This window comes from Parasteatoda tepidariorum, chromosome 11, assembly GCF_982258835.1.
Source record: "Parasteatoda tepidariorum strain Cologne lab strain chromosome 11, Ptep-v5.0, whole genome shotgun sequence".
NCBI classification, from domain to species: domain Eukaryota; kingdom Metazoa; phylum Arthropoda; class Arachnida; order Araneae; family Theridiidae; genus Parasteatoda; species Parasteatoda tepidariorum.
In genome coordinates this window covers 83,784,873-83,810,626 of record NC_141765.1, presented here as the reverse complement: position 1 = coordinate 83,810,626, position 25,754 = coordinate 83,784,873, and the positions used below count along the sequence as shown (strand labels likewise).

The 25,754-nt window shown below is 26.8% G+C and overlaps 1 protein-coding gene across 2 annotated transcripts in view; it reads left to right on the top strand.

The window, feature by feature from the left end:
* The window catches only part of LOC107446431 (uncharacterized), a 63,154-nt gene that overhangs the window by 33,748 nt on the left and 3,652 nt on the right, over nucleotides 1-25,754 (top strand). For both annotated transcript variants that reach the window (XM_016061072.4, XM_016061073.4), the window contains exons 15-29: nucleotides 2,509-2,716; nucleotides 5,017-5,077; nucleotides 5,998-6,260; nucleotides 8,337-8,463; nucleotides 9,517-9,671; nucleotides 10,279-10,429; nucleotides 10,590-10,721; nucleotides 11,593-11,844; nucleotides 13,262-13,369; nucleotides 14,163-14,291; nucleotides 16,295-16,504; nucleotides 17,068-17,184; nucleotides 18,899-19,006; nucleotides 19,117-19,205; nucleotides 20,624-20,672. In XM_016061072.4, the coding sequence (XP_015916558.3) occupies nucleotides 2,509-2,716; nucleotides 5,017-5,077; nucleotides 5,998-6,260; nucleotides 8,337-8,463; nucleotides 9,517-9,671; nucleotides 10,279-10,429; nucleotides 10,590-10,721; nucleotides 11,593-11,844; nucleotides 13,262-13,369; nucleotides 14,163-14,291; nucleotides 16,295-16,504; nucleotides 17,068-17,184; nucleotides 18,899-19,006; nucleotides 19,117-19,205; nucleotides 20,624-20,672 (2,159 nt within the window). The remainder of the gene's footprint in view (nucleotides 1-2,508; nucleotides 2,717-5,016; nucleotides 5,078-5,997; nucleotides 6,261-8,336; nucleotides 8,464-9,516; nucleotides 9,672-10,278; nucleotides 10,430-10,589; nucleotides 10,722-11,592; nucleotides 11,845-13,261; nucleotides 13,370-14,162; nucleotides 14,292-16,294; nucleotides 16,505-17,067; nucleotides 17,185-18,898; nucleotides 19,007-19,116; nucleotides 19,206-20,623; nucleotides 20,673-25,754) is intronic.

Below are 25,754 nucleotides of genomic sequence, written 5' to 3'. Positions count from 1 at the left end.
ACATAATAAAACATAAAAATTTATTATCACTAATTCAGTATAAGCTTCTGAACTTATGAAACATAAAAATCTGCTTTCTACTTTTGTTAAACGAGACATATTTGATTTTCAATTGAAATTCATTATCATCAGGAAAAATCATCTAAAATTAATGGTTGTATTTGACATCATTTGGGAGAGAAAAGTGTATACAGTGAAGAAATCATAGCTAATAAAATATTTTTTTTTTTGTACTGAAAATATTCCTCTCTTTAATAACATTGAACATCTTTAATGGGATAAAAATCTCTTGGTCTTGTCTTTTTTTTTTGTAATTTAAAAATGAAAGCATCAAAATGCAATAAAATCAGTAAACTTCAGTTAAAAATGAGTTTAGAATAAAATATATATAAATTTGGTTTCCACCACCAGATTGTAGTTTTGGTATAAGAAACTGTTATTCTTTCATTCAGATCAATACTTACTTAGTCCTTGGCATTACAACTTATATTGACCTATCTCATTTAGAACAATACTATACAAAAAAAAATCACTCAAGCTTGCCAAAAACAACATACAAATTAGGAGAAATTTGCTGTGAGTTAATCTGAATTATCATATATATTAATACAATACATATTGCTGGTAAAAGCATCTTTTAAAAGTTAAAATATTTATTTCCATAAATGTATTGTTTCTAATTTTTAAAATTTAGAATTTTATGCCTTCAATTAAAAGATAATGTTGTTAAGAAAAACTACATTGCCACTATAATGTTGTTGGTCAAGGTTAACTTCCATAACCCCTTTGCTCACAATAAGCTGTTACCAAAATATTTTATTTATTCTTAGGAGATTTTAAAGCTAAGCAGAGTCCTTTTACAAGTAGATATGAAGAGTAAAAGAGGAAACTCTGAACTCACTTTTTGTATTAAAATATGTTATCTTTCAAGTTTAAGTAAAACAACTCTCCAGTTACATTGTAATCTTATAAATAAAATGATAATGTAATTTTAAAAAATGACATTTAATTTTTAAATGCTAAAAAGAATTTTGGTCCACCCTTTGTAAAGTAGGTCCTTGATATCAGTCACATTTTGTTCTGAATTTAATTAAAATACAGTTGAACCTGTTTATCTTGAACCTCTTTATCTCGAAAATCTCTATATCTCAAAATTTCTAAAATTCCTTACATTTACTGTCTAAAATCAGTGTATTTTCCATGTTTATGTTGAATTTTTATTCTTCAAAACCTCGGTTTCTCGAATTTCTAATAATAGAGCACAAATGTCAAAACTCTTTATCAGTAGAACTTGCAGATATGAATTTCGTGAAACCACAGAAAGTAGGGATGAAGAGGTTGGGGGTGTTTCTTGGAATTTCAATCACTATCCCTGCACTTCCTTAACTAGTAACGAATACAATGATTCTGGCAGTAAGTGAGGGGTAAATGAGTTGTGACCACCAGGGGTTAGCTTTTCAACATAGATAAGAAAGCTAAGAATAGAAATTCATTTTCACCTCAAAATTGCAACCAATGGATCAAAGGATATTCGAGAGTTTTAAAGTGAACTATAGAAAACCGTTGGTATGCAAACTTGTACGTGCCATTCATGAAAAAAGTCCTCTTCCGAAAATAAAGATGTTAGATGCTATCAGAATTACTGTGTTGCCTTGAGAAATGTGTCTAAAAACTATCCAAAAAGGTTTTAAGAATAGCAGTGAAGATGATGAACAAGAGGTTGAATGCTACAGTAAGGAAAAAGAAACTGTTGAAGCTGAAAATGCAGTGCCAGATTTGCCAGAATGAAATGCAATAAAATCTGGATTTAATGTTGACATTGATTTTGAAGATTTTCACAAGTGGACAACTGCCTGGCAACATGTGGAACATTGACAGATGCGGAAATCATAGATAATGTCAAAGCAATATCATATGAAGAAGCTGAAGATCATATTGATGAATTAAAAGTGAATGCAAAAGAGGTAGAACCAAAAGTGAATGTAAAAGCTGTAGAATTCTTATAAACTTTTCTTGAATCCCAGGAAAATGTTGGCTATGAGGGATTTGCGCTCTTTCTAACCTTAAAAGAATAATCGAAACAAATAAGGCTATGCATAAAAAATCTTTTAAAAATTATTTTCAGTGTTAAATTAATGTTAAAATTTTTTTTTTGGAAATAGATGTATGTGATATAATTAATATAAAGAAATGCCTATTTTTTTTCTACCAAAAACAATTTAAGCACTTTTAATGGAATTTTTTAATTCATTTAAATTTTTTAAGTTACCTATATAACTCGAAACCTCTATCTCAACAGATGATAACAGGAGATAAACAGGTTCGACTGTACTACTTTTTGTGTCGTGTAATAACTATATGTCAAATTTTAAAATGAGTAATAACAGCAAGCAATTCTGTGAAAGTTTTATAAACCAGACAGCTTTTTACATACTTATGTACTTTCAAACATGAATATAAGTTCAGAAATTATTAAAAGCATAATTAATGTTGTAATATATTTTTCAGAACATTACATGAAATGCATGACTTCATACCATCTGCTACAATTCTTAGCCGCAAAGCCCTCATTTTTAAATTTACATTTAAAACATTTGATTTTACTGTTGCCTGCAATGGATATTCCTTCTTTACGCCGAGTTGCTTATCTTTTCGATCCATCTCGTCAAGTAGCAAGGTTGTCTTTTAAAAATATGTCATCAACAATTAGCAAGAGGTAAGTATTGTTTAAAAAATTTATTTGAAATATTTTCATAATTTATTTTTCTTTGAAACACCAGTTTAATATTAGTTCTTGGAAACTGGGATGAGACATTTTAAACTTTAAGTTTAAAACTTATGTTAGGTATTAAAGGGACCTATATGTTAATAGCTATAAAATATTTTATATAGTTTTTAATCTTCATAATTAAAAAATACTGTGCATGCCTCAACTTTTATGAGAATGTGTTGTATTTCTGTAATGTTCTTATCTTATTTTGTTAACTACAATTATAGTTTTAATTGAATAGCACCAATTTCTCTAAGGTTCTGATTAAACTTAATGATTCTTTCAAACTATTTGTTTCATGATTTTTAAGACTTTCAACATTTTGTAATTTTTTTTTTTAGATTTTGAAACTTTTTCCTTTCTAATGACATCAGCATTTTTCTTTTATAATCAATCAGATTCTCCAAAAGTAAAAATTCCCTTTTGTTTCTTACCTTTATACTTGCAGGCTTTAATAATTTCACTATAGTGCTTACCTTATATGTTAAATATAATAAATCAATGCATAATAATTATGTAAGCATTCTTTTTTGCTTCTCATGTCTTAAATTTAAATATAGCAAAATTGATACATATTTATTTAAAAATATGAATACTTGAAGAAAAAAATAATTTCAATTAAGTTAATGGATAAAAAATTTATTTCAAATAAGAACAATTAAGTTAATGGATAAAAAATTGATTTCAAATAAGAACAATAATTTGAAATCAACTTTTATGTTCATGAACTTCTAATAAATAAGAACAATTAATCATGATAACGATTCAATTGTTCGTGATTAATTTAAATTAAATTTTCAATTTTTTCTATTACTTGCTAATGAAACAAATTATGAATTTCTTCTCTTTGCATTCTTTTGTTTAAAAGTTTTTGAAAGGAAACATTGATAAATTTTTTTTTCTTTATACAGCAGGCAATTTTGCTTAATTAGTGTCCCAATTTTTATTTAAAACAGATGATGCAATACTGAAAATCAAGATTTTAGATTAATTGCAGCCAATAAAGTGTGAATAAAACTTTTTTAAATTGTCTTTTGTAATGAATTTGCTGAGCCTTTTTTTTTCTTCAAATTTTAATTTAAACTCTGGTCGCCATCTATGCATTTCAACACATACTGATTGTCTTTATGCTACTGATTTTTTTAATTTATTTTATATGACATCCCCAAATACTTATCTCTCTGTATGGGAACACAATGTTATTTGCACATTCTTTTGATTAGATACTAAAACATTTTTACTCTTTAGCATTGTGTATGCAATAATTTATTGCTTTGTTGGCAAAAGTACATTAGTTTACGTTTTTATTAAGTCATATTTTTAAATCTTACTCAACTTTGAGTTACAAAATTCTAAGGCATAGAAATAAAACTTGAAATATTAATTATATTTTTTTTATATTCTAGATAGATTAGGTTTATATTATAGATTAGATTAATTTTTAGGCTTAAATTCTGTATTAGGTTTGGTCTTAAACCTTTTATTTATTGTTACACCATTAATTTTCTAGAAACATAATTTTTCTAGAAATGGGCAATTTCACGAAAAGTATAAACCAAAATTTCTAATTTTAAAAAAAATATACGTAAACGTATTTTATATCATTTTCTAGCTTAAAATGTATGATTTAATGTTTCGTAGCTTGATTTTTATTAGCATTTAATTAGTACCTCCATTTTCAACTTAGAACTCAGAATAGTTAGTTGTTATTTTTTAAAATTCATGGCAGTTAAAAATTCAGAACAAGTACAGAGTACCCCAAGAGTTATCTCTACAAAAATTATTACAAGTATTTGATGATTTTTAATTAAGTTATACACATTGAAAGTCTACAAATATTGTGTCTGTAGCAGTAGAATAGCCCAAATGTCAATTTTGCTATATTTCATTCTAAATCTCTTATAGCTGAACTGGGATATGTACTTTAAATTATTTATTTGAATTCATTGCTCTGAAACTTTCTAAAAATTCATTATAGAGTTTGGAAGGATTTTTTTCCTGTCTTGATTATATTGGCTATTTTTTTTAATCATTTCACATTAACGTAATAAAAAAATTGATTTTAAAGAGGTTATTATTTTTTTTAAAGTTTATAATTTTTTTTTTTTTTTAAAGTTTCTGGCTAAGTCTTCTTAAATATATTTCCTTAAAAAAATAATTTCTTCAAAATAAATTATTTTAATTATTAAATACCCTATTTTATTTATGATTCATTTGATCCTCTTTGTGTTTATTTTTTGTTTTAGAAGTTGGAGTTTGAGTTCTTTAGCAACTATATCCTGTGACATGAATGATCCTAAGCTGAAGGTAAGAAAGCATAATTTTTTTCCATGTCTGAAATTCAGAACTATTTATGTTATTTTTTAAATGAAATTAGCATTTTTTTCTTGCTTTGCTTTTTATTCATCTGAGAAATCCTATGTAAGTTGATCCTGAAGGTTGCAGCACTTTTATTCTCAACTCTTCTTAGACAAACGATCAGTTAAAAAAAAAGGCAATTTCACATTCGGCAATATTTGTCCACAATGGTCCTGTTTTTGAAAAGAAAGTGATTTTGTATGTATCACCAATTTTAAACAAATTAGTGATATTTATTAAAGGGAGGTCATAGTCTTAAAAATTCAAGGTGCTTAAATTTTTTTTAAAATTTTGTCATAGTGCTGAAAACAGTAGAAAAAGTTTTTATAAATATAAACTGTAAGCCTTTTTTGAAACATGTCTGTTATCATTAGGAAGTACTCCAGTGGCATGGTTGGTAAAGGCACCACTGACACCAATCCTGACTGCTCGCTAAACAACCAACGTTTATACATAGCAATGTGCACATTACATCTGTCGGGACTAAAAGTCCTCTTTTTGGTTTTGGCGTCCAAGTTTAGACAGAAGGGTGCGTACCAGCTCATGTGCTGCCCATGTCATCTAACTGAGTTCAAAATTATGTGGCTTTCTTACCATGGCCATTTAAAGATAGAGCTGTGAGTATGGTTGGGTGGTGTGTTATCATTAGGAAATATTAATAATTTCTTTATCAGATCGGTGTATATTATTCTTAGTATATTAAGAAATATTTTTATAAAACTAAACAACATGAATAGTAAATGTTGCTTTTACTACACTTTTATGAGTTAAACTGTATCCTTGTTGAAATAATGTAATTTTCAAAATTTTACATTTTATTTAGGTTTCTTTAATTTTAATACCTTTTTCTTATGATAAATTTTTTCTAGGAAGAAGCATCTACTATTGAAGATATTATAAAGTTTTTCGTTTTTGTTTTGTTAATGCTTTGCTATAAGTTGGGTTACCCAAAATTTCTAAAAGATCTCTTGAAAAATGAAGTATTTTGTGTGGAGCCTTCCAATTTTGAAACAAGCTCAGAAAATATTAAAGAGTTAATAGATTCAAAAAAAACATTATCTTGTGGACAAGCACACACTGCTTATATACATAATGGAATACTTTATATGTGGGGAAAATCAGGAAGTGGAAGGTAATTTAACATTATTGAATGTATATCTGCTTCTTTTTATTTTACTGTTGTACAATGTTAAAAACATATTTGATTCACTTAAGCATAATTTTTATGTTTCTTACTTAATTCTTACATTTATGCATCATTTGATAACTACTTTATTATGCATCATTTTATTTTATTTTCCACCTTTCTAAAAACCACATATTTTTGTCCCAGTCATTATTCATCATCATCAGCATTGGCATGACAGCCCTTTGTGAGCCTGGGCCTTTCTACAGAAGCTTTTCCCATTCTGCCCTTCTCCCAGCAATTGATTTCCAGTTCTTTACTTTTAGGATGGCAAAATCCTCATCCACACAGTATTTTCAACTCTTTTTTGGGCCTTCCTCTTAGCCTTTTATTGGAGGGGATTGCATTAAAGACTCTTAATGCTGTTCATTCTGGACTCATTCTCACTACATGCCCGGCCCATCTCATTCTACTTAGTTTAATAGATTTAATGATATCATCACTATTGAAGATCTAATATATTTTAAAATTCTATCTTTTTCTCCAGTTGTTGTTATCGAGGATAGCACCAAAGATGGTTCGTAGGACCTTCCTTTCGAAGGTTGCTAATAACTTCTCTTCCCTTTTTGCTAAAGTCCATGTCTATGAAGCATAAGTCAAAACTGATTTGATTAATACCTTATAAAGTAAAATCTTCGTCTTTCTTTTTATTAAGTGAGATTTCAATAATGATCTTAAACCATAGAAGCAGCGATTGGCTGCGATTATTCTTTTTCTGATTTCAGGATTAATGTTCATTTTTATAATTTATTTTTGATCCTAGATAAGTAAAATTTTTTACAGATTCAAATTTAAAATAATCTATTTCAAACAATTTAGGGATGGTTTCCATTGTACCACAATACATATATTTTGTTTTCTCCACTTTCACTCTTAAGTTCATTTTTCTAGCTGATTTTTCTAGTGCCAAAAATGCTTCACTCAGTGCAGTCCTAGATCTTGCGATCATGTCTACATCATCGGCATTTGTCAAAATATGCACTGATTTATTAAATATAGTACCTGTAGTATTTATGCCAGCATCTCTAATAACTTTTTCTAAGGCTATGTTAAACAGAAGACATGCTAATGCATCTCCCTGTCCAACTCCATTATAAATTTCAAAAGAGGTAGATAGTTCCCTCTGAATTCGTACCGTTGAAATGGTTTCAGTGAGTGTGAGCATTACAAGTTTGATTAATTTTGATGGAATATTAAAATCAGATAGGATCTTCAACAACTCAGTCCTATTAATACTGTCATATGCCGCCTTAAAATCCACAAATAAATGATGGGTCTCTATTCCAAATTCTCTACATTTCTCCAAAGTTTGTCGTAGGGTGAAGATTTGGTCAACTATGGACCTTCCTTTGCGGAAGCTACACTGATAATCACCAATGATGCTGTCTACAATGGGAGACAGACGTTCAAACAGGATATTTGAGAAGACCTTATAGGCAACGCATGACAGACTATTCCTCTATAATTGTGACAGTCCAATACATCCCCTTTTTTATGTATTGGACATAGAATACTCAACTTCCATTCAGTAGGCAATATCTCTCTCTCCCAACTAGATAGAATAATTTCCCAGATTTTGTTTACAATAGCGTTCCCACTGTATTTTAAAATTTCAGCTGGGGTATTATCTGATCCTGCCGCTTTATTACATTTCAACGTGTTGATAGCGTGTTGCACTTCTTCTAGGGTTGGAGTGTCAACCAGTGTATCGTTAATATTGTTGACTGTCATAAAATTTAATTCACTTGACTCATTGGAGTTAAGTAAATAGTCGAAATGTTCAACCCATCTATCCATAATTTTATTTCTCTCATTAACAATAGTTCCATTCCCAGTCATTATTGCTTTGTTCTTATTGAAGAAATCAGAGTATGCCTTATGATTAAAAGTGCTCCAAGGCAAAATGATTCAATCGTTTATCACATTTCTTTACTGGGTTTAATGCCTCAATGTTTAAATTATTATTTCATTTATATTTCTGCCCCATCTACTAATCTGAGTTACATTAACTTTTATTTTTAGACTTGGTATAGAAGACATTGATGAATATCTTCCTCCTCAACCTGTACCAATTTTGCTTCAGCTTCAAGTAAATGTTTTATCAGTATCTTGTGGAGCTCTTCATACTCTTGCTTTAACAGATTATGGTGTAAGTTAACTATTTTGTTTAAAAAATATGCTAAAAATAATTATATGGCGAAAAATTAAGACTAAATTTACCATCAAACTTAAACAATTTTCAATTTTTATCCATCAGAAAAATATTTATTTATTTTTTGACTGACTAAATATTTTCAAATTCATCTGCTAATTTACTTCATATTTTTGTTTGAAATATCTATTATTATATAGACTATTTCCAATGTCTCTCGTGATATCTATTTGGAAAAAGATTCAAGCTTCTTTTTATTTTAACTTGTTTTGATAAATCAGACTAAAATCTTATTAATGTTTGTAAAATTTTTTTTTTTATTATATATTTAATTTTAGAGAATTAAGCAGGTGAATAAACATTGTTACAAGACTTAAAGGAAAACCACTTTTAACCTTATAAGAAATGCACTACAATCTTTTGCAAGGTATAAAAAAATGAATTGCAATAGCTTTTGGCATCATTGATAATACTACATGTTTTAAGAAAACTGTCAACAAGAGAAGTAATGAAACACGGTAGACCTGTAGTCAATAAAAGGCATATTCTTCTGAATTATGCAGCTAGATACTTAAAAATTATAGAATTTTTTTTCATAGGGGGAAAGATAATCTTGCCAATGGTTCCCATGAATATTTTTTGCCTTACAAATATAAAAGGTTAAGATTCTATGCAGGAAATTAGATAAAATGATGATCTTTTCTCACTTTTCTATGTAGATACCAAAAATAAGTAAAAAATTTCTTATATTTTTCTATTTATCTTGTAATATTGCTCACTTAAATAACAAACAAATGGTATTTTCACCAAAAAAGTTTGTAGCAATAGTGGATGACTAGTAATGTTTAATTTGTTATAAACATAAAATTTTTCATTCATTCATATTAGCACTTTGGTGATGACTTTGAAACATGTCCTAATAGCAGACTTCTTATAATATATGTATTCATTACATAGAATTTTTAATGTATATTTGGTATATAATGAATGTTAAAAGAATTTGGCATACTAATTTTGGTTTTAATAAAATTTTAATGAATTTTTCTATAGTTGTTTAGTTGGGGATCATCTCGATTTGGGCAGCTTGGTGTAGGAGAAGTTCAACAGTCTGTTCAACCACTGATTATTGAAAGTCTTTTGGCTGAAAAAATTCAACAAGTTTGTTGTGGTCAGTACCATTCAATGGCTCTAACATGTAGTGGAAGGTAAGAAATATTAGATTTAATTATTTTCATCATTTTAAAAGAACATTATTGTTAATACAAAAACATTTTGCATTAAAAGTTAATAAAGAATTGAGCATGTTTGTAATTCTTGTTGTACAGTAAAATTGTATAATCATATAAATACTCGTGCAGTGTACTCATATACTTGTAAATTATCATTACAAAGCTGTAAAGAAACATTTTCAATTATTCTAGCCCGAGGCAATTTATCTTAAGTGCTCCAAACTATAATTTACGGAAGTTTAAAACTGAATTAAATAGTGAAAAATATGCCGTGTAAGTCACATACTAACTTCTGCATTACATTTTACCAACCAGGAATTTGGAAAAAATATTAAAAAACAACAATAATTACCAATTATTACAACAATAATTTCTATTACCTATTTTATGCGTAGAAGGTATTAAAAACGTGTGTTTTATATGTTTTTAACTTAATCTGCATTTGTGAAAATGAAGTTCTAAAGTTTTTATGTGTTAAATTACTGAATAGCCGAGCCTTTTATTTCGTATTGTTTGTTTTATCTCCGGATTTAGAATACTTGATTTTGCAAGACTCATGCTTCAAAATAAATTTATTTTTTAGAGTTTATACATGGGGATGGGGAGTACATGGCCAGCTCGGACATGGTAATGCGGAAGATCAGAACATTCCAAAGCTAATAGAATGCATAAAGAAAAGAAGGATTATTTCTATATGTGCTGGTCAAGGTCATAGTGTTTTATTAAGTAAAAATGTGAGTTTTATTTCTTTCACTTGTTTAATTGTTCTTTTCACTGTTAAATAACTTGATTTACTATAATTAATTACGTATTTAATACAGATCTATACTTATTCTTTTTTACAAAAATAATTAAAAATATTTTGATAATTAATTTCAATTTCTTTACTTATAGGAAGAAGTTTATACTTTTGGATGTGGAATGTTTGGTCAGCTCGGAACTGGAACTGTTTTGAAACAAAGTCGGCCAGTAGAAATTAATATTCCCGAACAAATAAGACTCATTGCTTCTGGTTTCTTTCATGTGGTATTCATTATTTTTTACTTTTTGTTTGTAATATTATTTCATTTTGAATACAAAAAGTTCAATTTCATTTTTAAAATTGTTGTCTTACATATTTGACATCTTACTAAGTAAATGTTTAATTATTAACTATAGTTTTAGAAACTTTTTGTCATTATCTTCCAAATTATTTTAATTTTACAATTGGTTCAACAGTACAAAAAGCAAAACACTAATATTGCATCTTTTTCCGAATTCAGAGTTATGAGAATTTTTATTAAAATTTTAATTTTTTAAGAAAAAGGTTTCCTTTTTTACCAACTAAAATAACTCTCTGTGTCATGTTTTGTTATGATATGGAATATCTTTCTTTTCTAAAAGTTAATTGTTATATACCATATTAAAAATTACAGTTTTTATTTCAAACCTATATTAGAATAGCCCTATAGTGGCTGAAATTCTTAGACTTAAAAATTCTTAGAACATAATGTTTAGGCATAGATTATAAACCTTATAAGATTCATAAACATTTTTATAAATCAGTGTAGGAAAATTATACGTTATTTTAGACTAGGGATTTAACTGGGATCTAGGGAGTGAATATTTTCTGAATGCCAAGTAAAGCTTGCAGTAACTAAAAGTGTTTTCTCTCAATCATTATCTCCATTTAAAAAAATAGAAGCTCTAATTGTTGAAATAATTGTGAAAACAATCTTCTTGTCATTGAATTAAAGTGTTTAAGCAGTTTCTTTTAACTAGAATATCTTATTGATAATTATCTCTTTTTATAAAATTGTTATCTGATGTCATTTTATGCACTAAATACTTAAGTTTAAAGTTTTTGACTTTGCTTAATGCATTAATTTTAGCTTATTATTGTATTCTGTTGATATAGATTGCAGTAAGTAATACAAACAAAATATATACCTGGGGCTGCAATCCACAATCATTACGTATTCAAGCTCAAAATTCTCGCCGAGCTCGTCAGCATGGCACCAATACTTCTCTTAATTCAAGACTTTCTCCTGGTTCTACAAATGGCAGCTCACTGCACCAAAGATCATCTAATGTGAATAATGCTGTTCAACAAAGCCATCTTCTACCTAATTTGCTTAATACTTCACTAATTAATGATGATATAACTGAGGTATTAAGTTCGTTTAATTATGATTGTTTTTAACTTTACTTTATTTGCAAAGAAGGAACCAAAAGTGTTTTAGAAAAAAAGGAATGTTCAGAATATATGCATTTTACAAAAACATCTGCCACATTTCGAAACAACTGTTTTATTTATTGTTAAACTAAAATATCTTTGAATTACACTCAAAAGATTTTTCAAAACTTCTTTCATCTGTAATTTTTATATATAATTTGTCCTGTAAAAAGAAAATTATTTGATTGGATTAAATAAAAATCTAAATAATTACAGATTTTTTTCTGCACCAGAGAAATATAGCTAAAAATGTTATTTTGAAGATTATTGTTTTGTTAAATAAATATGTATTTTTATGTGGCAACAATACATTTTTACCAATCATATTGAAAAGAAGGCAGGAGATGAAGAATTTGAATGTATTACCTCATCAAATTGTTCGCAGTTTAAAAAAAGACTGAAAGTGAAAGACAAAAATTCATTTAATTTTTATTGATTCATTAGAGGTTGTTTGTTCTTACATAGAAGATCCATTTAATCAATGGCATTGCAAAAAAATTTCTTTTTCAATAAACTGGTATTTATTAAGAAAGTGGAAATTTAAAAATAAAGTATTAGCAAGAAATATATTTATGTAAGTGGAAAAGAGAACATATAACTTCAAATGATCAAAAATTAACTATATTCTACAATATTTTATTAAAAAAATATTTCAAAATGAAGAAAAAAGATTTAATTTTAAGGCAAAATATTTTGTGAAGGCTATTTATATTGACACAATTTTTGTATCATTGATTTTAAACATTAGCTTCATATTACATACATATTGATTGACAAACTCTCTCAATATAAATAGTATTTTTATACAATCATGTATGCCATATCAGCTTATATGGCTCACATTGTTGTAAACTAAGTTTTAAATACAGACAGCCCTAGAAACTAGTTAAAAATACATAAGAATAAAGTACTCATATTTGTAACATGTTGAAATTATCTTTTAACCGACAGTTATTTGCCAAAGAGATCATAGAGTTTAAGAATTTAAAATGTTTTTACCATTTACAAAATTATTAACAATGCGCCAGTATTGCTGACCAACAGCGTCTACTTCCAAGAAATGCTTGTACTTCTGAAGACTTTACTTTGGTACTGGGGATAGAACCCTGGTATTTCACAGAGACAGCACATCTAATAAGATTTTATGCATTAAGAAAATTTAAAATCAAATTCTCATTAACAATTTAAATAAAAAATTATTAGAGTTTAATTTTGTATTATCAAATAAATTAAGTCAAAGTAGCATTTTTGATATTCATAAATAAATTATTTTAACAAAGTAAGATTTAAAAACACATTGTATTTTGTTCATTTGCGAAAACTGTTTCTTTAATTAGTAACTCCTCCTAAGGTTTCGTGTGGAAGTCATCATACAGTTGTTGTGACTAACAGTGGTGAAGTATACTCTTGGGGACGAAATTCTGAAGGGCAGATTGGTAATGGAACAAGAAAAGAACAGGTAAGTTGTTTTACTAATTAATCTGCTTCAATAGTGTTTATTACTTTTGATTTCGTTTACTTTTACAATTTATTTTATTAAAATCTGATTTTCATGATTTAAAATGAACTCATATGGGTTAATTTTAAGATTGGTTATAATTCCTATAATTTCTTAATGAAATTGTACATATTTCATAATTTCCTAGTATTTTTTAAATTAAATTGAGAAAGGCAATAAAAGTTGAAGGTTAAAGGAACAAATCCATAAAAAATTGTTTAGAGTAACAAAATGGCACATGTGAACATGAATAAATATTTCTTAATAATTCATTTTATACAAAACCGTTTCTCAACGTCATTTTTTATATGAAACTGTTTTGAATATGGGTGTAAATTAAGTTTTTCAACAAAGTTTATCTCTTAAAAGTAGTGACAACTTTTCTAAAGTAGTTTGTAGTCATTACTGTAAAAAGAAAAGTACTTGTAGCTGTAGTTAGCTATATTTGTAATAAATATTGTAGTTAACTACAAAACTAATATAGTTTTTCTGACCACCAATTTTAAATATTCTATATTTCAAGCTATTCATGTTGACATTAAAAAGTCAAATATTAAAATAAATCACATCATTTTTAAAATGAATACTAATTTAAATTTATAGAAAATTATTTATAAAATTTATTTTGAATGTGCTTACAGAAAAATTCAGTGAATGTGTGATTAAAAAATAGGGGTTTATATTTTTATGCTGATCGGGAAGGTTTAAATGTTGTGCATTCTAAATGTTATGCTTTTCTAAATTTTTTTTTTAGAAAATACCTTCTTTGGTTATTGGACTTAAAGATAGACAAATTGAGCACATTTCATGTGGAGCTGATTTCTCAATTGCTGTTGATATGAATGCTAAAATATTTGGTTGGGGACAAAATGACAGTGGTCAAGTATGTTGTTTCTTGTGTAATGAAATTTAGATATTCTTTTTTGTACTTGGATTTGAAAGTTCAGTCGTTGAGTTTTAACATTGTGCATTGTATGTGTGCTTTTATTTCTGGAATAAAAACCATTGGCAATATGAAATAAATTTAGTGCTGTGGACTTAAGATAAGTTTTAAGTCTTCAACACAATCTTGACAACTTGTGGGTTGTGTTTTCCTTTTTATGCTTTCCTTTAATTTTATTTTGTTGTTGGTTTGATTTTTTATAACAATAAATGTAACCCAACTGTCTAATTTTAGATTATTTAACTATTTTCATCATATTTGGTTTTTAAATTTTTTGTAATTGCATGCAGTGGCATATCTAGCGGGTGTGGGCTTAGAGGGGCATCTAATTCATAAAAATAAAAATTAAAATGATATCCATTATAAAATGTTTAGTTTGCTAATTGCAGGCCCCATAACTTTTTCAAATTTTTAACCAATTTACCTAAAAAATGAACAGCATATTTATTATTATTATTGTAGCTTGCTTTGCTCATAGTTTTTTTTAAATATTTGTAACAAATTGGCATTATATTGAATGAAAAATGCTCTTAGAATAAATGCGTATCATTTAATCAATCAAGAACATCTAAGTGTAATATAAACTGCATTAACATACACTGTTAAATTTTAAAATGAATTGAATGAAAATTAATGAAGTTATTGAGTTACATTCTTTTTGAAAAAACATTTATAGTTGTAAAATCTTATTCAATATAAAATTTAACAATCCCATACCAAGTGCATTGGATTTCAGTTTTCACATAATCTAAAATTTAAAATGGTCATGAAAAGCCCCTTGTAAACCTGGCATCATAGTGCAATAAGATGGTGCAAACACTAAGTTTGTTATCAGGTGCTGTAAACCCAAGCTATGACTATGACTTCGTATTTGTACAAAATTCTCCGTTTTTTTATAGGTCCATACATTTTCAGTAATAATTTTCTTAAAATTTATTTAATTTCATATTTTATCACTGTCTTAAAAAATTTCTATTATGCTTCTTAGTCCATGTGAAAATTTATTAATTTTTATAATTACAGTGCAAAGTCTCATATCCAGAAATCCACTTACAGTAAATATCTATTTTCTGGACTTTTTTTAACAATCAGAAAAAACAAATCTTTTTTCCTTTTTAAAAACAAAATTTTTTTGCCCATAACCTGTTAGAAAAAAAGTATTAGTAAAGAAATTTTTTTTGTTGCTGCTATCGGAAAGATAGCGAAACATTTATTCAGCTTCAATATTAATGAAGCTATATAGTAATAGTGCTTGAAAAAAAAACATCAGCAAGCAAGCTTTGTTTCCCTTTAAATTATAAATGTTTTCGAAAAAAAAAATGCGCTCAATTCTTTTCCTTTTTTTTTATTAAGTTCGATTATTTTATTTTTGGAACTTGAAGCTCGTTTTTAATGTAATTTTTATTTGATTATGTGCACTGCTAATTATTCAAATCAAACGGGAGAAAAGAAGAGAAAAAGTGTATTTATTTATGTAAGAGAAAGTTCGAATTATAATCTGTTCACTGCTATCAATTTATTCATAATATATTTTATCATACTAAGCATTCTTTAGTTAATTAAAGGCCTTTCAACCCATAACAAAACTTTGGTGTATGAAACTGGCAATAATTATCATCTATTTGTTATTTTTTTTAATTGAATAGCATATTTTTTATGTTTGTGTTCCTAAAAGACTTATCTAGAAAATTCTTTTCTCCTGACTCACTGAAGTCTCAACAGTTTCGGATATGGGATTTTCCACTGTATTTTCTCTTGTAAAAAAGGTTAAATTTCTTTACTTCTTAAAGAACTTGTTCTTACTGAAATCTTTTTAGAAGCATGGCAGATTACCTTATTTACTTTTTCGTTTCTTAAAAATATTGAGTGTTTATCGTGATGATTTAACTTGTTGAATTCAATAATTTGATATAAAACAAAAACACTTACTTTAAATATTTTAGCTTGGATTAAAACCAGTTCTTGAGTCCAACACTAAACATAATTCTGGTTCTTCTGGAGGCAGAGTTATAACGATTCGTACTAATCGTAGAATGATAACCATAACACAGCCCTGTCGTCAGAGTGTTCTTCGCCCAATTGAAGTTGCTGTTCCTTATTATGAAATAAAATCCAGCATTTATGACAGTGGCAGTTTTGAAAATGAATACTCTGTAAGTATTTTCAAAAATGTGTTGTTGAATGTTAAAATGCTACCTTTTTTCTGCTTAAACCTTTCTTTTGATGTAAAATGATGTTTATAGAGTAACCCACATGCGATATTAAAGCAAACCTGAATTTTTTTAGCTATGTATAGTGCAGAAACACATAATCAAACTTTATTTATGGTAATTGCACTCAGTAATGTTTTTAAAGACTGTTTCAAATTTTAACATGAGGGTTAAACTTTTTAATGCATTAAAACATATTTTTTTAATTCAAAACTCTTTTATGATGTTGTCTCAGACATGTGAAATATATAAAACTGAATGTCTATTCAAAAAAATATAAAATTTTATTATTCATGTTGAAATTATTAGACTGACTGAAAGATTATTGTTAAATTATTAAAGGTTGCTCTAGCTAGTGCTATCAAATTTTTTACCATATTTTACAACATTTTTTACCAAGTGCTATCACATTTTTTATCATAATTTTATATATGAGATCAGGTAATTATTAGTAGGATAAAATATATTTCAAGTTATTAAATGAAACACATTCGTATTATTTATAGGTAGTGAAAATTTTAAATCATGATCTTCAAAGTAGAAATTTAGGTGAAAATATTCCTCAATTATCATCACTTGATGATCCTCCATATGGACCGCGTGCTCTACATGCTGCATTGAATGTAAGTCAAATTTCTTTATTATCTTTAGTTTCTTCTTCATATTATGGTTATGTGAAGTGCTGATATTGATTTTCAAGAAAGGTACAATATTGAAGTAGCTATTAAAGTTTAATATCTAAAAAAGACATATTTAATACTGATGAAACTGCATTTTTAGAGAACTCTGTCAGCTGTAACTTAATTTTTAAGAGATTCAAAATGTTCAGAAGGCAAGAACAGTAAACTTAAATATCATTTTTATCTTTGTCTTATACAGTCTGAGGGATTTCAATAAACTTTTTTTATATCATTTTTGTTATGGCGCTTCACTTTTCCCAAAGTATGGTAATATAGAAAGCAAAGAGTTTTGACATTAAAGCACTGAAACAGTTGATAATAAAGTAAGAGTTAAAAACAAACTATTTTTCTCCTGAATTTGTTTTACCTTTTTTCAATTTAAGTTTGTTTACATGGGTTGTTTTAGTCAGTCATCTACTTATTTGTATTATTATTAATATTTTATATATTATTATTATATTATTAATATGAACTATTATTAATATTTTTGTGGACAATTGTTCCAGTTTTTTTTCTCCCTCTACCTTTATTGTTTTTAATCAGGGTTTAATTCTAATAAAGTTTTTTTTTGTTGAGTTGGCATTTTAATTTTAGAGTGGATACTTTTACTGAAAATTCCAGCAATATGAATAACTGAGATTTGTTGCGTTAAAAATTGAAAGAGAAGGAAATAAATAAGAATAAGGAGTTAAAATAAAATAAAAATTTCTGTTTTTCTTGTATATTTTTTTCATTTTACAATATCAGTTTTTCATTTTTCTTTCTTTATGTTTTATATGGCTATAAGTCAGTCTGTTATTTATCTTGAATATTTATGGACTGCTATTATACTTTTCCCTCATAATCTTAATGATTTTTTGAAAATTGACAATACTGATAAGCTCATGTCTTTTAATAAGTGTTTTTATAATGGCGCAGCATTTTTTAGCAAATATAATAATACAAAATTCTGAGAATTTGGGCTTTAAATATTAAAATAATGACTGAAAATATAAGCATTTTTTTAAAAATCTTTCATTTAAATTTTACAGTTTTAAAACTTTTAACTTGTAAAGCTTGCAATTGAAACTCACAGTATTTTCAGAACATTTTACAAAATATAACAAAGCCATTAATAGGCATTACGAATTTTCTAACTTTCTAATATTTTTTCTTTTAAAATTATATATAATCCTCTAATAATAAATATATTCCTTACATTTTTTTCTCATAAAAACGCTTGGAACTGAAATTGTAATTTATTAAATAGATTTCAGTTGCATAATAAACATTAACTAATGAGATATAAATATTTTCTATTACCTTTGAAGGTTAAGTTTACCGTAATATGTGACATTTAAAATATATGTTAGGTTTTATCTTTTGCCAAATAATTTTAGAATCATGTCTTTTTACATTGCAAATAACACTGCATAACAATTATCAGCCAAATTTGGAATCTACTCAATTTTCTTTTGTTTGTTTTCAACTTGCTCTAATATGCATGAATATTCTATGGAATGATGAAAAATTTTATTTAACTCTTAATAAAAAATATTTTTGAATAAATTTTCTGTCTATTAATTATTTTTAATTCTGTGTTTTTTTATTCTTTCTATACTCTTCTTAATTATTATATTAAAATCTTAAATAGATTAATTTTTTCATAATATTACAGATATTTCATCAATATTTTGATTTTACTATGCTTCTCAATCACTGCCTCAATTTTGGAAATTTTCAAGCTGCTGCAAAGCTATGTGCACTGGAAAAACTCTTTGATCAGGTAAGGGATATTAAAACACTTTCTTTCCAAAACTAATGCTTTATTTATGATAATTTATTTTTCGTTGTCTTTTTTCAACACTACATCACTAACTAGATTCTCATAATTAGGCTTTAGATTATCAACTGAAGGCACTTTCTGTTGAATCAAATCCAGTTCAGTCACAAATGGCTCTATTTATAACTGAATATTATACAAAGTAAGGATAAACTGATACTTTTTACATTTTAGATTATATTATATTATAGAAATTCAAAATATTTTGGTAATTTAGTTAATATATAGCACACTTTTTCATCGTCAGGTCACAGATTTTATTTCTTATCAATGTTTATCTAAAATTATTAACTGTTTAATCTATTTCTCACTACTAGTTTTTCCTTTTTTTTTGTCATAGAAAAAATGGTTTAATGTGCCAAAAATAGTATAAAGATTCAATCAATTGATATAAAATACTTGTTGCTAACAAGAAAAAGAAATCAGGAATTTTTTTATATTAAAAATCCTATTGAAGCACAAAAAAAAGAACACCTGAATAGCTTTTGTCTAAAGATTAGATTTTCCAATACTAACATGTAATCTTAATGCTTCACAAAATAGTCTTTAAATATGCCAATTAATTAGTGTAGACAATATTTTAAGTTGAGAAATCAGACACAGAAATGTATTTTTCTGAGTAAAAATTACTTTAAGGATGTGACTTTTTCACTCTTAAAATGTAAAATGCTAGCTGTAATCTAAAAAATACAATACTAATGGATAGTTACGACCGTTTTTTTCAACGTCGATTAATCGAATTGTCCAATTTATTGCATTGATCAAAGATAATGCACTTTTCCCCCACCAAAATTTTTTTGCATTATAATCCATCTTAAAAAGAATTTGGATGAATCCTTGATGCTCTCAATCAAGCAAAAGGCTATCAAGCAGAAAGTTTTTCTTTATCACAATTAATTTTTTTAAGTATGTACAGTATAGTGCATGCATATGCAAACCTTTCTATTTGTACTTTTTTGTATTACTGTGTAGAAAATAAAATTTAAAAAAATTAAAAATTAGTTTTCAACTGCACAGTATGTGTTATGTTAAATTTGTGCTACTATATTTGCCACTCCAAAGCCTGGAAAAAGTGAAAAGAAAAGTTGCCTATAAAATGAATGCTGATTCCCTGATGACACTAGTTCCACACTGTCCTTCATTCCTCTTGGAAATCTTTCCTTCCCTAATTTGCCACTTTTGACTACTGTTGTTTAATTATTTCAAGTACTCATGCAGTTTTTTCCAGCTTAATTTTTGAAGCTAATGAAGTTTTTTCAGTAACGAGTAAGTCTTTCATCATCAATTTCTGGATATTATTCATTTGAGACATTTAAATTGTTTATTATAACTTAATTAAACTAAGAATATTGAAATAAATATGTGTGACAATGAATTTCAAAAATGGGAAATAAAGAAAGCAACCACTGTTTTAGTTAAAAAAATATACATTTTAGTTCGTCTGTAATTTCATTAAAAATCTTTATTAACTATCAGCTTATAAAAAAGAATTATGCTACTTTTTGACTATTTTTTCTTTATTTATTTTACATTACAGTGATGATACTCTTTTTCTTTTAGTCTACTCGAGATAAGAAATGAAGATACAAACCAAAAGTTCTTAAATAATGTAAGTATCTTTACATATTTCGTTTCATTTAAATATATTACATTCTTGTAATATATTTAAACAATTACATTTTTAACTACTTAATACAGGTGAAACTACGTGTTTCACCTGTACATTTTTTGTACGTAAATGCCTTGCTGTTTCTATAAAATGGGTTAAGTCAGTGCATGGTGACTAAGATAAAGCTTAATTTTCAAATTAATTAATAATAATAATGAAATATTATAGAAGCTTGATTACCCAAAATGTGTCAGATTCTTGTAAATACAGTAAAAAAAAGCTGAAAAGATAATGTCCTCTTTAACTCTTTAAAGACCAAGAGGCCTGAAGATATCTGGACTACTTAACGCCTTTTTCGGGTCAGTGGGGGCGAATGGGTAGTAGTGATTGGGAGGGGATGAGCTGCTTGTCACTGATGTATAGGAACTCATAAAAAGTCGAAAGGAAAGAGGTGTGTGATCTTCACGCTTTATTTAGAAGCATTTCCGCCTGTGGATTTAGAGAAACACAAAATCCTCTTAATTTGTAACAGATTTGTTTGTTGTTGGAACTGGACCTTTTTATTTATTTATTAAAAATTCGGGAATGGCGGGCTTTTGGGAATTTATTTTTGAAATCCCAGCGTCCATTAAAACGAATACCTTTTTAATAAAATTGAAACGTGTTTACTGTTGACTACCAAATGTAAATTTTTTATACAATTAAAAATACATGTTCAAAAATACCGAAATTACTGAAAAAAATTTGGATAAAGCCAACATTGTATAATGCTTTCTGTTAATCACTGATATTTTAATGATAATGTTATCATTAGTTCATAGCAATTTTGAACCTTGAGTGAAAAAAAAGGTTAATATTTTATGAACTTTTTATAGGTTTTTTTTTTCAAATATTTTATTTCTTTCAATTTTGTTCTCCATTATCTTGTTTGGTATTTTTCAGTAATCAATTTTATTACAGTGTGCTTTTTGTTAGAGAATAGATAAAAGAAAATTTTAGAGAACAGATAAAATGATTTAAAATACATTATATTAATAATATATCTTTTAAACTTGATCTAGGAAAGATGTTTTAGACTTCGTTTTACTTTCATGAAAACATTTTTAAATCTTAAAATTCTTATAAAAATTTCCATTTTATGCTCAACTAAAGAAAACTAAATTCAATTCTATCTGAATTTATGATTAACGTAATATAATGCATACATTACAATGCCTTTTTGTATACTTTTAAATACTATAAAAATATTTAAAAAAAAATAATGGAGCTTTTTTTTTTCAATTTTGTTTTATTGTATTATATTTGCATCGTTACAGTAATTTCGCTCTTTCTGGTATTAATTTTCTATTACTTTCGAGTTTTATATTTGGACACAGTATATCTTGTTAACAAACTTAAAGTTCAGTGGTTTTATACTTAAAGTGCTTTCAAAATTAAATAAATTAGTTATTAAGAATAATAAATTATATAAAATTATTGTTTACAGGAAATTGCTTTCATGTAAAGGAATTTTGTAAATTTTATCTCACTTATATGTAAGCAGTTTTGATAATGCAGTTATTGTATAAAAGTAATTCAATAGGTATGGTCAAACAATATCGTAGATTCTCCTGAATGAAATGGTTTTTCAGATTTCAAGTGTAATGTTTTTAAGTAATTAATTGTTATGAAAATAGCTTATTCCATTTGAATACATTTTCTTCAAGAAACAAGTTATATATTCTAATTATAAACCAGAGCCTGTTAATCATTATTTACTTTTTTACTACAATTACAATTTCCGAATCAGCTTAAAAATAAGTTTATTACTTTGTTTATTGACATTGCTGATAAGAATTTAATTTAATTGAATAATCTTATAGTAAGTTATATAATAAATAAATAAATTTGTATATAATTAATTTAAGTCCTGGATCAGATAGCAGCAAAAAACATCTTGTTAAAAAAATTATCCTCAAGTCACAATACATAATAGTATCTATTATCTTGAGTTATCTGAATGGTGTAATTTTAATTTCTTGTCACTCTTTTGATTATTTAAGTCAAATTGCTAGATTCTTTAGTTGACTTAAAAATTGAACAAATTTATCTAAATTATTTCAATTATACAGTGAATTCGCGATAACTCGAATCTGATAGGACTGACGGAAAACTTCGACATATCGGAAGTTCGACTTACCGTTAGTTTAGGTTTTGGACTTTCAAAATATTGTCGGATTATTTAATTAATGCTTATTAATTACAAATCTTCTAAATGCTTACAATATTTAAGATCATTTTTCTGACAAGCCATTTACGATAAGACTGTTTAAGCACTTTATGATACCCTGGTCCATCGGCTGCAACTTTGCTGTTGTGTTTGGCGGGAGAAACTGCAAGTTTACTGCTTTCAAATTAGGTAGATCGCTATGCGCTGTGCATTTATCCATAAAGAGTATCACTTTTCTTTTTTTAGCGAAGAATTTCCGATCCAATTTTCTTACATAGTCTTCAAATAAAACTGATGTCATCCAAAACTTTTTGTTAGACTTGTAATCCAAAGGATACGATTTTACATTCTTAAAACATCGGGGATTTCGGTATTTTCCGATAACAAGTAAGGGCAATTTCTCGGTCCCAGACGCATTTCCTTCAACTAGGACAGTCAAACGTTTCTTGCTCATTTTACCCCCTGAGCAGTTTTCATCCTTAAACATCATAGTCTTATTTAAAAGACATTTAAAAAATAAACCCATTTCATCAATATTGAAAACATCATTTTAACTGTATGCTTGATTTAAATTTGGTAACGTTTCATTTAACCTCTGTTCAGATACTTCAAGAGAGACAGCTTTAGCTTCTCCATGAAGAGTGCAAAAGAGATTGTGTGTGTGTTGCAAAGGAAGGGGCAAGATATCAGCTCCTAGGTTTTGTTTTTTTGCTTTAAAAGATCCAAAAAAAATCGAGTTAAAGGGAGTAAAATTCGAGTAATCGAGAATAATTAACATGAAATTGAAGATAAAAGGGTCGGGACCTCATAAAAAAAATCGAGTTATAGTAATATTCGAGTTATCGTACTTCGAGTTATAGCGAATTGACTGTATATATATATATATATATATATATATATATATATATATATATATATATATATATATATATATATATATATAGGGAAAAATTTCAAAATTAATAGATTTATTAGAGAAAAGAAGGGGGTGATAGTGAGCCTTTGAAATCGTTCTTAAAAGCGAGTTTAAATGCAACAAATAAAAAATTTCTAAAAGAAAAAACCATCAGTCAGAAGTACTGAAAGCGAGTTTCCTTGGTCACCTAACGGCGAAAGGATGGTATATCCAGTTCTTTTGTGACTAAGCGGAAAAGTGAAGCTAATAGGTAGGCATTGACAATAGCAACTTATCTTGTTTGAAAAATACTTGGAATCTATTTCCATTTACTAAATGTCGCAATTATTTGTTGAACCTTTCTGTAGTACTCTCATATGATTAGTACTTATAGTCTGTAATTGAGTGCAGGTGGTTAAATAGAATTGACAATATGCTAATTTGTAATGATAAATTTAACCCAATCAATAGTTTATTCAAATAAAAAAATTATTTAATTTAATAGCAATTTTAAAAGTTAATCTTTAATCCAAGAAAATAAAAACGAGCAATTTTTGTGTTTGATTTAGTACTCTTCTGAAAACAGTATTATAGTTGAATTATCTGATATTTATTTGATTATAAAAATAATGTTTTGTCACTGTACAGGAATTTAATATTATAAAGAACAGTTTAAGTAAAATATTTTCAATGTTTCAATATATTTCAGACATTTTATGTTGAGCAAAATATGGCTTTAAAGGTGTAGCATATTTATGGATAAAACCAGACATCAATTAAAATAGTTCAGATTGATTCAGATTCATATATTTCATTTATATGCATTTTGAAGAAAATAATTCATATATACTATTAAATAATACCAAAGATATCACCTAAGAGAAATCTAGTTTTCTTAATTATTTAAAAATATTTTTTTTACCCTTTTGATGAGTATGAAATAAAAGAGAAATAGCTAATATACGCCCATTTTCGTTATGTGAAACAGAGAAACGTCTAAATTAATCGAAGTGAAGGAACTTATTTTTATTATTTAAGAAGCTTATATTACATTATGTATCTAAAGAAATAATTTTATTTGAGAAAATTTTATTTGTTAAACAATATTATTTGTTTCCGCTACAGGTGGTTTAATTTGTTAGATCAATAAATAAAAATATTTAATTAAAAATAGTAAAGTTTAAAAAAAAAAAAATCCATAATTAAATTTAAAAAAAGGAAAAGTATTACAATTTCTTTTTTTTAGTTGAATTCTTAATCTTCACTAACAAGCAGTAAAAAATCCAATTACTGCACAATACTTGGTTAACGTTATAATATTCCTTACTCAAAATTGTAGTCATAATCTCATTAGTTCTAAAAATATGATGTAGAGCCGTGGCGGCCCAGGCTATAGAACATTCGCCCTCCAATGAAGTGAACCAGGTTAGAATTCCAGTGATGGATAGTCATAATTTCGTACTACGGCTAGTCATCGGTTTTTTACTGTATTTTATAAACAGTAATTGCCAGTTTCAGCGTCTCTTGCTACAGTTATACCTAAATATCTACGCATTTGGAAAGTTATTTCTGTTATTCTTCCAAGTATTCAATTAAATCAGGAAAATAGTTCAAGCTAATATTTTTCTATTTAATTATACAAAAACATTTTTATTGACAAACTTCAATATTATCAGAACTTTATTTGACTCATAAAGCTAAAATGAACATGATTTAAGTTAATATTAACAAAAAATAATTAAAAAAATGTTTTTGTTACTTTGAGAAAGCTGATCTTTCAACACATTTTCAAGATAATATATGTATATATATATATATATATATATATATATATATATATATATTTTATGATATAGGCATTTAAAAAATAATCAGTTTTAAGGAAAAATAACCCCAATCTTAAAAAAAGTGTATAAAAATAAATAAATATCTAATTAAAGAGGATATGTGGTAAAAAATATAAAAATCTTATTATTTA